The sequence below is a fragment of the Camelina sativa genome, chromosome 12 (genome assembly GCF_030686135.1).
Source record: "Camelina sativa cultivar CO46 ecotype springtype chromosome 12, ASM3068613v1".
NCBI lineage: Eukaryota > Viridiplantae > Streptophyta > Magnoliopsida > Brassicales > Brassicaceae > Camelina > Camelina sativa.
Genome location: NC_141891.1, coordinates 19771263 through 19787532, shown reverse-complemented (window position 1 = coordinate 19787532; position 16270 = coordinate 19771263). Strand labels below are relative to the sequence as shown.

At 31.0% G+C, this 16270-nt stretch overlaps 1 protein-coding gene across 1 annotated transcript; it reads right to left on the bottom strand.

Moving 5' to 3' along the window:
* Positions 1–11106: 11106 nt before the first annotated feature.
* Positions 11107–12658, bottom strand: LOC104733661 (vesicle-associated protein 2-1-like). The gene is made up of 6 exons (XM_010453225.2): positions 12487–12658; positions 12075–12145; positions 11888–11969; positions 11677–11792; positions 11465–11596; positions 11107–11388 (listed from the first exon to the last, which is right to left on the bottom strand). Exons 1-6 carry the CDS (start codon positions 12545–12547, stop codon positions 11107–11109), a joined length of 744 nt encoding a protein of 247 aa, XP_010451527.1. The 5' UTR covers positions 12548–12658.
* Positions 12659–16270: the final 3612 nt, after the last annotated feature.

Sequence of the window (16270 nt, the reverse complement as noted above, 5' to 3'; positions counted from 1 at the left end):
CCTCTAATACCAAATCCATGTCATCATCTTCAATCCTACACCTGAACGTTTCCTACAATTTGTATCTAATGGTATCAGTGGTTAGCATGAAACTTAAACATTCGAAAGCTGCCTAATGTTAAACTTAAACAAAAACCAAAATGTACCTGCATAATGAATAATATGAGAAAGAACTTGAATGAAGCTAGAGTAAAAGGCCTTCAAAGACTGCTCCTCAGTTCCAGGTGATAGACCTGTGACCAAAATTAGTAGGACAAAACAAATTTGGACAAACCCACCAGCTGAAATCGAAGGAAGCAGATGCAGAATCAAAAATTAAGTATAGCAAACAACAAATGTTACACAGATTTCGATCAAACACCAAAATCTGAGATGATCGGAGCTGTTAGAGAGATCAGAGCTGTTATTGAGAAACAAAACGATGAAGCGATGAAGCGATGAGAGATGAACGAGAGAGACAATGAAACGATGAAGAGATTCTGAGATTCCGAGAGAACAAAGCTTTGTTGAAGCTTTGTTGAAGCTCAGCTCTTGAGAGCTTCGTCGAAGGAGAGAGGAGAAGAAGAAGAAGAAATAACTAAATAAGATATTTTTGGGTTGATGTAATTCTTTGGTTTTCTTCAGGGTATTTTTGAAATTTTCCAATTTTGGCTGAATCAGCTCCATCTAACTGCACCAATGAGACTCAACTAGTTTTTTTTTTAACTTTTTTTGTATGAGTTTTTAAAAAATCATTCAACTGATTCATCTAACTGATCTGTTAATTTGGCATAAACAAACATCATTTTTCATCTTCACTTAGATGATTTATCCCAATGAAGAAACGAACAACACCTTAACCCTTTTCTATTTTAGTGTCTAACATGAAATGCAATCTAATTTTATTCTACTAAATTTCTATATACTTATCTAAGCAATGTTGTTAGAAGTTTAACCTACTATCATGTGATATATTATAAAAAATAACTAAAAAAAGAAAAGCTTATATTAGTTTATAAAATAATAAAATATTTTCAAAATTATTTAATAGAATTGTTTAACAGTTTCTATTTATTGCTTCCGAAATCTTAGGAAACAATAACAAACTATTTAGAATCTATACTAATAAAAGTAGGATCTATAAGCTTCTTAAGAAGTCCACTTGGAATTTAAAACAACCAATAGGGATTAAACATGTCACTAATTAACATTTTAAAAAATTTCCAGAATTTTGTATATTCAGATTTTTTTTAAATAACCAATCGGGATCAGACATCTCAATACTTAACATTTTTGAAATTATGTAAAATTTCTATATCAAAACAATTATAAATAAATGTATGTACAACGTTCCACATCGGTTAGAAATTTTTTAGACAATGGCTGTGAACCATTATAAAAAAGACTAATAGTCTTCCAACTACGAATGAGAAGAAACCTTAATCTATCAGACATCCAAATTTAAAAATATTATAATTATCTATACTAATAAAAGTTGGAGCTATAAGCTCTTTAAGCCGTCCACATAGGATTTTAAACAACCTATCGGGATTCAACATGTCACTGATTAACATTTTTAAAGTTTAAAATATTAAAAATATTCAAACTCTATCAAAAGTTTAACTATCATTTATCTCTTTTTTGTGCTTTACATCTCTTATGAACTGTAAAACATGTTTTTGTGTATGACTTTATAGGTGATTTGATATTGTTTCAGTAATTTGTTTTAATTTTTGGATCTAAGGAAGAAGGATTGACGTTGCAAGACCTTGATTTGATGTTCTTTGAGTTAATTTTTGAGGTTTAAAGAAAAAGGATCGGCGACAAACACAATTTTATTAGCTATATATGTATTCATATTACTTTCTCTGCAAGTAATTTGCAATTTTGTAGTAAAAGATTTTGGTTCAAGAAGTTTGAATGCATGTGGATCTAAAACCGAATAATTATATAGGTGAAAGTATCAATAATTGAGTGCATGTGATGACTGATGATCCATAAAATTTTATGAGAAAATAGGCAATGATTTTTGTCTTGGAGTTTGATGGGTTAACAAGTTTTTTGGTATTCTAAAAAATGGTTTTAAATGATTATTCAGTGGAAGAATGTGAGGAAGCTGATGAGGAAGAGGAAGAAGAAGAGTATAACGAAGAACCAGAATAAAAGTAATGATGATAATTATCATGAAAAATTGACAATGAAAATGACGAGAAAGGATATGAATAGTAAGTAAACAGTGAATAAAACACGAAGACATAGATGGTGACGGTCAATTAAATATGAGAAACAAGATTAATTCATGATTCTAAAATTTTCGTTTGTCTGATGGTCCAAGAAATGGTTTAGGATATGCAAGGTCACCAGTTTGAATGTTCAATCCGTCTTGCATGGACGTCCAGTTAAATTCATGATTCTTTTGATTAAATTTGATTTTTTAACACAACTGATTTATATATACATTTTTTCTAATTGTGTATCTGAAATAAAAGTTTTGCCTTAATACAAATTTAAATTTTCTATAAGATAATATTTTATAACTGTCGTCAATCGTATATAACTTTTACCAAAATATATCAAATAAACCCACTCATAGCGTGGATTCAAGACCTAGTCTATACTAATAAAAATAGGAGCTATAAGCTTCTTAAGCTGTCCACATATGATTTTAAACAGCCAATATGAGTTAGCCATCTCACTAATTAACATTTTTACTTAAGGTGTCCACATAATATTTAAAACAACCAATAGGGATTAGACATCTCATTTATTAACATTTTTGAAAATAATGTAGTTTCTATATTATTAATTTTTTTTAGAAAATGGACAAATTTAAATCTATAAAAATAAAAGACATATATATAATGTCCCACATCGGCTAGAAAATTTTTAGACAATGGTTCATAACCATTATAAATAAGACTAATATGCTTCCAACAGCGAATGAACAGGAAATCTTTATTTATCAAGCGTCTAATTTTAATAGTTTTATTCGGTTTAATTTGATGTTTTATTTGAGCAAATAAAAACATTTAAAAAGTTTCTAAATATTATAATATTTAAATTTTTAAAAAGTTTAAAATATTATAAATATTGAAACTTTTAAAAGTTCATAGCTTTTTTTTTTTCAACCAAACATTAATTAAATTAAAATAAAACTCCAAGATTGGTTGCCCAAACCGGAGGAAAAGAGTTTACAAAAGAAATTTCAGAAAATAAAGATCTTGAAGAACGAGCAAGACAATCTGCCCGTATGTTGAGCTCTCGAGGGATTCTGGTCAGAGAGAAGGAAGGGAAGCATGATCTAAACGCAAAAACTCCTCCAACAGGTTCGAAAAAGCTGGCCAATCGTCAGGAGTCTACACCATCGCCACCAATTCTGCACAATCTGTCTCGAAGCTCTGGCAGGCAACTCCAGCTGCCAATAGTGATTCCATAGCCCAAATCAAAGCTTGTAACTCTTCATGTAAGGATGTGGGACTGCGCCTCTGACTCCGTGCTCCCAGGAGAAGCGTCGAATCTTCATCACTACAACACCACCACCCCAGACCTTGCAAAGGATCTGAACCTTTCCAAGAACCATCAATCTGCCAACGAGGAAACGCCCCCTGTCCTCCAACAGAGGCGTAGTATGTAAATAATTGTCTGAGTAAGATTTGACTTCTTCCCACAATGATTTATCATTATTTGCCTAAAGTAAAATCTCCAATGGCTCTGCCTCTAACCCCTGTAAAACTTTTTTATTCCTGTCCTTCCATAGTGACCAAAGTATCCAGGAGAGGCGGAAAGCTACATCGGGAACCCCCGACTGAGAAGCTGCACGCCAGAAAATAAAATCTAAATTTGCATAGATTGAAGCATAAGGAAAACTATCTGGGCTTAACAGAACCGGTGACAACCCCCAAACGTCGCGCAAGCGGGGGCACTCGAATAGAGCATGATTGATCGTCTCTGATGCAGATTCACACCGTTTGCAAAGAGTATCACACCGGACACCCCTATACGCAAGTCGTTCTAACACTGGAAGAGTACCCGAAGCAATCTGCCAGATAAAATGTTGGACCTTCGGTGGAACATCAAGTTTCCACGACTGGGCCCTAAGGGCCATACATGACGGCCCATATTCGACTTCCGTCATTAATTCTCTGGCTAACCGATAACCTGATTTAACAGTATACCTCCCTGACTTGGTAAAGTGCCAAACTAATCGATCCGATTGCTGGACCTTACTGACCGCCATACTCCGAATAATCAATATATCCCCCGGATCCAGAAACTCCTCCAGAGTAGGCAAATGCCAATCCTTCGTAACAGGATTAATTAAGTGGTTCACCATCCAACTCGGTAACCAGAGTCGTCCCTGACCATTTGCTGCGCGTGGACGGGTATCCGGTATCCATGGGTCTCTCCAAACCGAAATAGAACAACCCGAGCCTACCGCCCACCGCGCTCCATGTTCCACCAATACCTTAGATGAAAAAATACTCCTCCAAGCAAGGGTTATATGGTTTTTTTTGCCATAAGAGGGTGTTTATTTCTAAAGTATCGGCCTTTCAACACCCGTGCCATTAAGGACGTCGGATGTTGAATTAACCGCCAATACTGTTTCGCTAACATAGCATCATTAAATTGTTCCAGGGCTCTGAAACCTAGACCCCCTTCACACTTATCCTTACATAAATTATCCCAGGCCACCCAATGTAGACCACGAGCCCTATCATTGGATTTCCACCAAAAAGTGGAGATAGCACTCGTTAACTTGGATGTCAACTCTTGCGGCAGTTTGTAACAGGACATTACATGAGTAGGAAGTGCCAATGCCACTGATTTAATCATAATCTCCTTACCACCCTTCGATAAAAGCTTTGCATTCCAACCATTGACGCGATCATCCAACCGATCCTTGACATATCCAAAAACCTTCATTTTTGATCCTTGGAGGTTTTCAGGGATGTCCAAATAAGAACCCATACCTCCCTCTTTAGAAATACCAATAACTGATTTTAACTGATCCCTTATCGCAGAAGTAACCTTCTTGCCAAACATTATAGAAGATTTTTCTAAATTAACCTCTTGCCCTGAGGCTTTGCCATAATTTCTGATAATTTCCATGACCGTCTGACATTCAGCCACCTCTGCTTTACAGAAAAACAGACTATCATCCGCAAACAGCAAATGCGAAATGGTAGGACTATTGCGAGCGATTGTGATACCCGTTACTTTCTTTTCCCGTTCAGCCTTTTTAATATTCGCTATCAGAACCTCTGTGCAAAGAATAAACAAATACGGTGATAACGGGTCCCCCTGACGTAGACCTCTCTGTGGTTTAATAAAACTCCGGGGTTGACCATTGAGAAGAACTTGATATGACACCAAGGAAACACATCACATGATCCAGGAAATCCATTTCCTATCAAATCCTAGCTTAATCATAACCGCCTCTAAGAAACCCCATTCCACACGATCATAAGCCTTACTCATATCCGTTTTAAAGGCCAGATACTCCGACCTACACCTATGATTAGTATTTAACCCATGGAACATTTCCTGCGCCACCAAAATATTATCCGTAATTAAACGGCCCGAAACAAAAGCCGATTGAGTTTCAGAAACCAGGCCAGGGAGGAAACGTTTTAGCCGAAAGCACAGAACCTTGGAAATAATTTTATAGCTCACATTACAAAGACTTATCGGTCTAAACTCCGTCATCCGCTGCGGCCGATCAACTTTAGGAATAAGACAAATATTTGTCTCATTCAAGCGTGGATCAAAACTACCTAATCGGAAAAACTCTCTGACCAGCGCCACCAAATCTCCTTTCAAGGAGGACCAAAAACGTTGAAAAAACAAAGCCGTCATTCCGTCAGGTCCTGGTGTTTTCTCCGGATGCATAGCAAACAGGGCTTTCCGAACTTCCGCTTCAGAAATATCCCGAATAGGCTCTCTGTTCATAACATCCGAAATTAAAGGGGTAACCTCCTGTAACATCTCCGAAACACCGCGGGTATTTGAATTCCTGAAGAGGTCCTCAAAATAATTTGTAGCAATATTCTCCATACCTGTAACCGATTCATTCCATACATTATCTGCATCAAACAATCCAATGATCCTATTTATTACCCGACGCTGTCGAGTGGAGGCTTGGAAAAATTTTGTGTTCTTGTCCCCAACCCGTAACCAAAACTTCCTACTCTTTTGTTGCCAGTATAATTCCTCATCCCGATACGCCTCCTTTAATTTCCTCTCTATACCGCGAATTTCCTCCTGAGAAATCAGATCATCCATTTTCGCCTCCTGTAAAGCCGCCTTCAAGGAAGAAATGAGCCTTGGGCCAGAATAAATATTATTCTTTCTCCACCAAGAAATCGAATTCCTGCAATTTTTTATCTTGTCCACAAAGCCCGGAATCCGGAAATTTTTTGTGCGATTCCATCCTGACTCAACTGCCCCTGCTAAACCATCTTTCCCTAACCAGCGTTTGTCAAAACGAAATTGCCTGTTCCGTTTCGTATGTGTCTTTAGGCAGGTTGCTTAAATCGGACAATGTTCAGAATTTACAATGGTCATAGCTTTTACAAAATTTAAAAATGAACAGGAAGCTTGATTAATCATGCATCCAAATTTAAAAGTTTTATTCGGTTTAATTGGGTTTTTTATTTTAGAGAATTTAAACATTTTAATATTTTAACAATAAGAAAATTTTCAACAATTTAGATTACATATACAATTGATTTCTGGTTCTTTATTTTAGACAATAATAAAATTTCCAACAAAAAGTAAGTTGTGTAGTACTTCAAACAAAAATGTTTTGAATGATTATTCAGTGATAGAAAATGAGGAAGCAGATGAGGACAAGGAAGAATAAAAGTATAACAAAGAAGCGGACAAAAGTTATCTGTTAATTTAAAACAAAATTGTTCTCAACGATTATCCAGTAGAAGAAAGTGGAAAATCGAACAAGAAAAAAGAAGAATAAGAGTATAACGAATAAGTAGATGGTGAAAGTAACGATGACAACTACCATACAAAAGTGAAAATGAAGATGACGAGAAAGAATATAAAGAGTAATTGAAAAAAACACGAAGGCATAAGTGGTGGTGTTCCATTGAATATGAGAAACCAAAATTGACTACCATACAAAATTGAAAAATGAAGATGACGAGAAAGAATATAAAGAGTAAATGAAAAAAACACAAAGACATAAGCGGTGGTGTTCCATTGAATATGAGAAACCAAAACTGGTTCGTGATTTTTTTGATCACAATTGATTTTTATATTTTTTAATTGTGTATTTAAAATAAAATTATTGTCTTCATAATAACTTAGGGGGTGTTATTGGATTGAGGATTTTAATAGATTTTAATTAACCCAGGACATTAGTGGATTTAAAAGTCTAATGCATTTGTGTGGACTTTATAATGCATATAAGGTGGATTTGAAAGTCATTGATAATGTATTTTTGGTGATTGTTATGGATTTTTTAAAAAGTTATTGTTAGAAAAAAATATATATATATCCATAAACTGTGTTATATACCAAAATTATATTAAATTAATAACACCCAGACTTTTACACATGTCATAGAAAACTTGAATTAAACTGTATTTGTTTTCAATCCAGATTTTTGGTGTAATTAAAGAACCCAGATGTCATGAACCCAGAAAAAAAAAATTAAAGAATACAAAAAAACACAGATCTGATGAATAAGTGTGATTATATACAAAGGGTTTGAGGAGGAAGAAACAGAGATTGAACCCAGAAAAAAAAAGTGTGATTATATCATAAACCAAAAAAAAAAGTTATAGATCATGAACCCTTTGAGTGTGATTATAAAAAAAGTTAAAGAACACAAAAAAAAATTCTCAAAAATAATACATATCTGATGAATAAGTGTGATTATATAAAAGGATTGAGAAAAAAAATCAAACAATAATATGTCAAAGGCTAGAGATCCATCTGAAGAGAGGAGAAGAAAATGAAATGATTGAGAAAAGTGTGGTATTGTGTTTGTTCATATTTTAGAAGCAAAGTATGTTGAAATCCAAAATCACACAAAATCCAGTAGATATTGAATAACACTAGATTTTAATGGATTTTTAAAAATACCCAATTGAATAACACCTGATTCTTAAATACATCAAACTCCTTTAAAAACCACAATCCAATAACACCCCCTTAAATTACCAGAATATAATAGTTCATAACTATCATTAATTATATATAATTTTATCTAAAAATATTTTTAAAAAACCCACGCGAACTCAAAACCTATTCTATACTAAATAAAAGTACAAGCTATAAGCTCTTAAAGCTGTCCACCTAGGATTTTAAACAACCAATAGGGATTCGACATCTCACTAATGAACTTTTTTTAAAATCTTAGAATTTTCTATATTCAGATTTTTTAAAATGACCAATCGAAATCATACATCTTAATATTTAACATTTTTGAAATTATGTAAAATTTCTATATTAAACTTTTTATAAATAACTGTGCACAACATCCCACATCGGTTAGAATATCTTGAAAATAACTTATTTAAACTACATCTAAATTTTAAAATACCATAATATTAAAACTCTATTAAAAAAAAATTTAAGTATTATTAAATATTATATTATTGATTTTTAATATCTTGAAAACAACTTATTTATCTCTTTTCGGGTTTTACATCTCTTATGAGCTGTAAAACATGTTTTTTGTATGACTTGATAGGTGATTTGATATTGTTTTAGTAAAATTTTTATTTTTGGGTCCGAGAAAGAAGGATCACGTTACAAGACCTTGATTTGATGTTGTTTGAGTTAACTTTTGAGGTTTAAAGAAAAATGATTGACAACCAACACATTTTTATTAGCTATACATGTGTTCATATTAATTTCTCTGCAATTAATTTACAATTGTAGTATTAAAGATTTTGGTTCGAAAAGTTTCAATAAACCGAGTAAGTATACGGGTGAAAGGATCAATAACTGAGTGCATGTGGTGACTATACTGATCCATGGAATTTTATGAGAAAAGAGGCAATGATTTTGGTTTTGAAGTTTGATGGGTTAACAAATTATGTGGTAGTCTAAAAAAAGAAATGGTTTTAAATGATTATTCAGTGGAAGAATGTGAGGAAGCTAACGAGAAAGAGGAAGAAGAAGAGTATAACGAAGAACCGGACGGTAAAAGTAATGATAACAATTATCATGAAATATTAACAATAAAAATGACGAGAAAGAATATGTAGAGTAAGAAAACAGTGTGAAAAACAAAAGACATAGATGGTGGCAGTCAATTAAATATGAGAAAACGAGAGTAATTCATGATTCTGAAAATGTTTTGTTTGTCTGGTAGTCAAAAAAATAGTTTACTATATGCAAGGTCACCAGTTCGAATGTCCATCCGTCTCGCCTAGACGTCCAATTAAATACATGATTCTTTTGATCAAATTAATTTTTTAGCACAACTGATTTTTATATTTTTTAAAAATTGTGTATCTGAAATAAAAGTTTTGTCTTAGTAGTAACTTAAAGTTTTATACAAGATAATATTTTCATAACTCTCATCAGTTATATGTAATTTTATATAAAATAAATCCACGCGTAGCGTGGGTTCAAAACCTAGTAATTATAAAACTTAATTTTATTTATAAACTAAGATTAAATATTTGCATCCCTAAATCGTTTAATAATGAAAATTATATTTAAAATAAAAGATACAACATTGCTTATATTTTAAAATAAAATATATTGTATCTAATTAATTAATTATTATTTTTGCACTGTCACTGACATCTTATTAAAATCTAAGAAATTAAAAATGTTAGATTTTATTTAATATAATATATACACCAAGAAAAAAATCAAAAAGTCAAATCGTGATTTCTAAACATGACCGCTTCAATACGAGTTTTGTTTTATTTTATGAATTTTACCAAATTTAGATAATTTACGGATTTGAAAATTGTATCATGTACCGGGTTAAAAACAGAGTATAAAACTAAATAAATTGAATGTAAAAGATTATAAAACGTATAGAGTAAATCAAATAAAACTTTTACTATTATTTTATAACTAACAAATTACAATAAAGTTTATGCAAATATTTCCCCGTATTGTACAACACGGATAACTATCTAGTTATATAGTATTATCAAATATAAGTGTAGTGGTCCTATCTCTATACCTTTTTTTTTTGTTTTTTTGACCTAAATCCATGTTCGAGACCTGGTTTTATAGACTGTTCTAAATACAATCAACACTTATGTACGAATGGTTCTAAAATAAGATTTTTTTCTATTTCGCTAAATTTGAACTAAGAAAAAAACAGCTCGTAACTTTTCGTAAAACAAATAAATAACAAACTTGTAAAAAGCTTAAAAGAAATTTAACTCTGATCAAACTTTTCACACAAAAAGATGCATATATAAACTTGTCATAGAGGAGATATATAATATGATGGTCCTTTTTTTATTCAAACACGCAGTGCCGGCTTAACTAGGGGAACAAACAGTACGACCGCCCCAGGTCATAAAAAAAATTGTAAGATAAAAGGGCCCAAAAAAAATGTAAGGTAAATGGACAAAAAAAATGTGAGATAAAAGAGGACAAAATAATATTTGTAAAACAAAAATAGTCTATCAAAAAATATTTTAAGGATTTATTTTTATGAGTAAATAACCAAAAAGACTCTTCATCTTCCATAATTATCTTTACTACTCCAACAGTCCCGGGTTCACAAATTTAATAGATGCATAAATTTTTTTTTTACGAAGATTGTAAAATGAAAGGGCACAAAAAAAATGTAAGATAAAGGGGCACAAAAAATAATGTAAGATAAACGAGAGCAAAACAAAATTTGTAAAATAAAAATAGTCTATCAAAAAATATTTTAAGAATTTATTTTTATGAGTAAATAACCAAAGACTCTTCATATTCCATAATTATCTTAACTATTCCAACAGTATAACGAAAATAAATTTTTATAATCTTGTCAAGTGTTAATATATTATCCAAATGAAATCCATATTTTTTTTAACATATAACAGAGGTTCAAAAATAAAAATTTAGTCTTTTATTCAAAAAAAAAAAAAATGACCTAGGGGCTCCTATAAACCTTGAGCCGGCACTGCAAACACGGTATTATAGCTTAATGACCTGATCAATGTTGGCACGGCAAACAGGACAACCCATTTTCATGTTCTTAATCTCTTTCAAGCAAGAAACGCATCCAGCAACATGTCCACACGGCACACACACTGCTTCAGATGATGCATCCACACAAATCACACACAACCCATCTTCTTTAGTACCCTCACGGTTTGCAGATGGGAGTGAGATGTCGAGAGGAGACATAGCAGGATGAATGAGCATTGGCGGCATCTCACTCATTGCAGACTGAGGTGAAGCAGAGGTTGTTTGCAGCTGTATAAACAGAATTTCAGTAAGTCATTACCACAGATTCAATTATATAGGTGGGGTGGGTGTAGTTGTTACTCACAGAGATGGTTTCGGAGTCCTGTCGATCACCATTTGTTTCTCCGGATTCAGAGGATCTTTGAGTTGTAGATGGGGAGATATAAGAGACTTTGAGCTTAGACTCTGTTAAAATCTTTCCACCGCCCTTGGTGAACTAGACAAAAAGATGGCACCATTTAATGTTAATTTGTTTACCAAAAATGCTGAATCAAAAAGGGATTTCTTAGTTCTTACTGTGTCTTGTGGAAGTTCATCCACATCAGTATGTGGAGGTACGATGGTACTTTGCAGGAGAAATTTGTCTTCACACTGCATGTCTGGAGGATACTCTAGTTGCTTTTGTTGAGTAACTAATATTTTGAAGAAGATGTTAATAATCTCCATGTTCAAGTTTTTAAACTGCCAATAAATGAAGAGAAGAGAGAGTAATGAAGAATCATTGTACCTCTAATGATGCAAGAGTCCCATGGCTGAATGACACCACGTTTGGGTCTTACACCGTACTTCCTTGGAGCTGTTGTTTTGACCTGTTTCGGTGAAGAAAAGGAAGATGTCATCGTACCCACAGGAAATAACTTGATCATACATAAAGCATGTGAAGGTTGGTTGGTGGTCAGGAGAATTATATATACCTTGAAAGCAACATGGTGCTCAGTTTTATTGGCAACTTTAAGATCACAGTAGCTTTCATACTCGAGTTCCACTGTAACAATGTCATAGAACAAAATCAAGACAAAGAATATATTCTTAATAATAACCATGAGAATCAACCCTCAACATTTTACGTAATCTAAAAGTCAGAACCTCAAAGCTTCCTTTGATGTTGGTGTCAAACAAAGGAAAGCAATGAATGATTTCACAATTTCGCAATCTCTAAGAGAAGAAAATAAAAGATGGCAAAATTAAAGAGATCTATAGAACCCTTTTTTCTCTCTCTTTTTTTTTTTTTTTTTTTTTTTTTTTTTTACATATTCACAAACTTGGTATAGATTTCTTCTTGAATTTAGCAGCTGAGGTCTGAGATCATGCATGAGAAAATCTTACCGAGAAATTTGAGTTCATTAGGTTGAATGGAGATAAGCTGATTATTGCCAACGCTCGTCATCTTTTTTTGTTTTGTTTTGTTTTGCTTTGTAAGCTACCACGAGAAAAAGTTCCACAGTCAAATCTCTCTATGTATCTGAAGAACCTAAACACATCAAAATCGTAGTCCTCTAATTAATATCAAAACAAATTCCGATTTTGTTTAAAATATCTATAATAGTATTTTTGCAGCAGATTTTGTTTAAAAATGTTTTTTGGAAAACTTTTACATTAAATGCTATTTAATGCTTACCAAACAAAGTTAGTTAACTTTCTCTACTATCCTTATAACCAAACACAATAAAAATATTTTAAATATTCATATATATAATGTTCTATAATTAATATAGATATTTAGAAGATTTATTTCAGATTAAAAAAAAATTATTCTCCTATCATCTCTTTTTGATTTTAAAATTTAAATGTAGTGAATCATCATATAATACATAAAGTTAATAAAAAAGTGTATTTTTCTTGCATATATAGTGATTTGAATTTTTTAAAACAAACATATATTATTCAATTAATATAAAAGTGTGTGTTCAACATGCATATATATAGTAAATTTACTGTATATAGTAAATTATATAATTTTAAGAAGTTTATAATTTATAATTAATATATCTAAATTTAATAAAAAGTTTAAAATTATAAATATTTAAACATATTAAATTTTCAAAATTACACAAACGAGTTATATTACATGACGGGTTATATGACATTACAAGATTAAATTAATAATACTAAAAAATAAACTATCAGGAATATGACATTTCAATATGGGTTAAATCCTCATTTTAATGTTTTAACAACACCAATATAAAATATGTCGAATCAAACTGATGTCAGTAAAATTAAATCAGTAAAATTAACAAAAGAGTATGTTAGCAAAATTAATATTAAAATAGTATATTAACAAACAAAAAATTTAAACAAACTTATCCGCGGTGTACCGCAGGTCATAATCTAGTATATATATATACTAGAAGTAGGTTCGCGCGATGCGCGAGATAACTTTATAATAGTTTTAACATATTTTAGTCTTTTAGATTTATTAAAATATTTAAAATTTAAAATTTTGTGTTTCGATAAATTATCTTATGTTTGTTATTTGTTTTGTTTATAAATAAGTATTCTCAGTCACTTAAAATGAATGACTATTAATTAGTTAAGCATTAAACTGAAATTTTTTGTTAATATGAAAGGTTACTTTAAAATATTTAGTCTGTATCCCATAATATATAGAGCTCTTCATATTTTGATGCACAATCAAGATGTACAAACATTTTTTACGTAGGGAAAAGAACATTGATTACATATAAAATTAAATGTGGCTGAGCATTGACATTATGTGTTAGTTTGTCAGCTTTTAACATAATCTATAAAACATTAATATCTTCTAAAACCAGATACCTCCAAGAAGGACGAGACAATAGCTTAAATTTCTCGAATAACCTCATCTTGAACCGAAACTCATGCTTTTCTTTCATTCTCTGTGTAAGTAATTTTATTAATTAGATAACTAAAGGTAGCATGCTTCACACATGCTTAAAAGTCTTATTATTATAAATTGAATGTTTTAGCAATAAAATATTCTAATCTTAATGAATTATACAAATGACTTCAAATGCATTTGTGTTCTAGAAGTAGATTTCTTTCTGTTTTTTGATTAATTGCATTTAAAAGAGATTCTCTGTTAGATATTTCTATACTTTTATCATGTACTTTATATCTATTGAACATACTAAATGCAAACAGAATTTTAGTCTAGAATTGAGTAAGAAAATGTTGTTAATAGATATTGATATATTATTATAGCAAATAAAAATTGCATTTTTGTGTTATACTTTTCTGTTAATATATATATATATACAGTAAAACCTCTATAAATTAATAAGGTCGGGACCATGAAATTTTATTAATTTATAGAGGTTTTAATTTATCGATAAATTAATAATTATTAATTTATCGATAAATTAATAAAATATTAATTTATGAAGAGATTTTCTTATTTTCATTTTGAAAAATTTCTATTACAAAATAAAATAATTTTGTTATTATTCACATTTTTAAAGAATTTTCTTAATTTATAATTTTGGTTATCTTAATAGGATGAATGTTAGTTGTATAATTGATTCTCTAGGTAAAAATAAGAAAAGTTAGAAGTTTAGAGTTTAGAAAAAATTGTTACGACTATCCTTCATGGTCATGATGAAGTCGCATAAGATATTGCGGTACCTTTAAAACCAATTACTAAAGAAGCAATTATCGCATCTATGACTCTTCACAATTTATGGATGCGATTTGAGAATGCAACAATGAAAAATGAGAGATGAGCTCCAACAAAAATGCAAATTCAAGAATAGGCAAACAACAATAGAGTCATATTCATTAGATTTTCTTATATATATATATATATATCAGTATATATGATTATTAATTTATGATATTGATGGGACCATATTTTTACATAGGATTTCCAAAAAAATTATTATCTTATTATTTTATCGAAATGTGTTATTTTTTACACCGGCCCAACTCGGGACCGGAAGAATTTATTAATTTATAGCGAGTATTAATTTAAAGAGTATTAATTTATAGAGGTTCTACTGTATATATGTTGTATTATACTCAAAATGACCAACAAAAAAAGAGTAAAAAAATACAATCGTATTATCGAGTTACCTTTTTAGTGTTAACTGCATAACCTAAGAGAACATAAAATAATTATTCACCAGATAATCTTTTTTTTGTCTTCTGTGTTTTTATTTCTAAAATCATGTTATGGATGGAAGAAAAGATAACTCAAATCTTTCTACTTTACCAAGACATCTTTTCTCTCTCTCTTTCCCTCCGTCTCTCTCTAGAATGAAATAGGGATTAGCTTAGGGTGATCTTTGGATCTTTCGACTTGATAATCACGTGGTAGAGGTGAGTCTTGTTAAATGCGTATTGATGAAATTTTCACACATGGTCAAATCCCATTGTCTTGCTCTTCTTGCGGGTAAGCACTATCATCACATCATCAACAATCAAATATGGCTAGAAAAAATAATGGAACATATGAGAAGAGAATATAAGTTCATACATAGTATAACCCAAACAATAATGTTGTGAAAAGAAATTAGATGTTAAATTATATTTTAAGAAAATAATTAAGACTTAATTGTGTAAGAAAATATAAACTGAATTTGGAAGAATCACGTGGCTTTGAGAACCCATATCATGAGATATATATCACCTAGACGTCCAAATCTTCCTTGACCCTAAACCCTAAACCATCGCAAAACCTTTCTCATCATCAAAAGTCATAACCTATAAATAAAATAAAGGACTACAGAAATGGTTATCGGAAAGAAAGTTAATAAATACATACAAAAACAGTTGTAACGTTAAGGAACAAATTTAAAGTAATAATATTCGAAACAGTTAATATTTGTTTGAACTTATTTTCATGGGTAATACATACAAACACACTTGTATAAAATATAGCATGGGTAATAAGTAGCATAAATATTGTGACTAAGATATAAAATCTATTAGGGTTTATGAATTATGATCTAAAACTAAAATTTTTATATTAAAAATTTATCAAATGGATCAAAAGAATAACAAATTACAATATTGATATACAAAATAGGCATTCGAAACAACAATACAAGTGAGAATGTGTTATGTGCCTAAGACCTTCTTCATCTAACACTTTCTAATGTATAACCACATTTCACATGTTCACTTCTAGATA

What these genes read in the sequence shown, in the direction of transcription:
- LOC104733661 (XM_010453225.2), bottom strand. Translation starts at nt 12,547, where the DNA reads ATGACGAGCGTTGGCAATAATCAGCTTATCTCCATTCAACCTAATGAA. An exon ending in TAATGAACTCAAATTTCTCG is followed by an intron (nt 12,146 to 12,486) that starts GTAAGATTTTCT and finishes ACATTGTTACAG; the next exon opens with TGGAACTCGAGTATGAAAGC. An exon ending in GGACTCTTGCATCATTAGAG is followed by an intron (nt 11,793 to 11,887) that starts GTACAATGATTC and finishes TCAAAATATTAG; the next exon opens with TTACTCAACAAAAGCAACTA.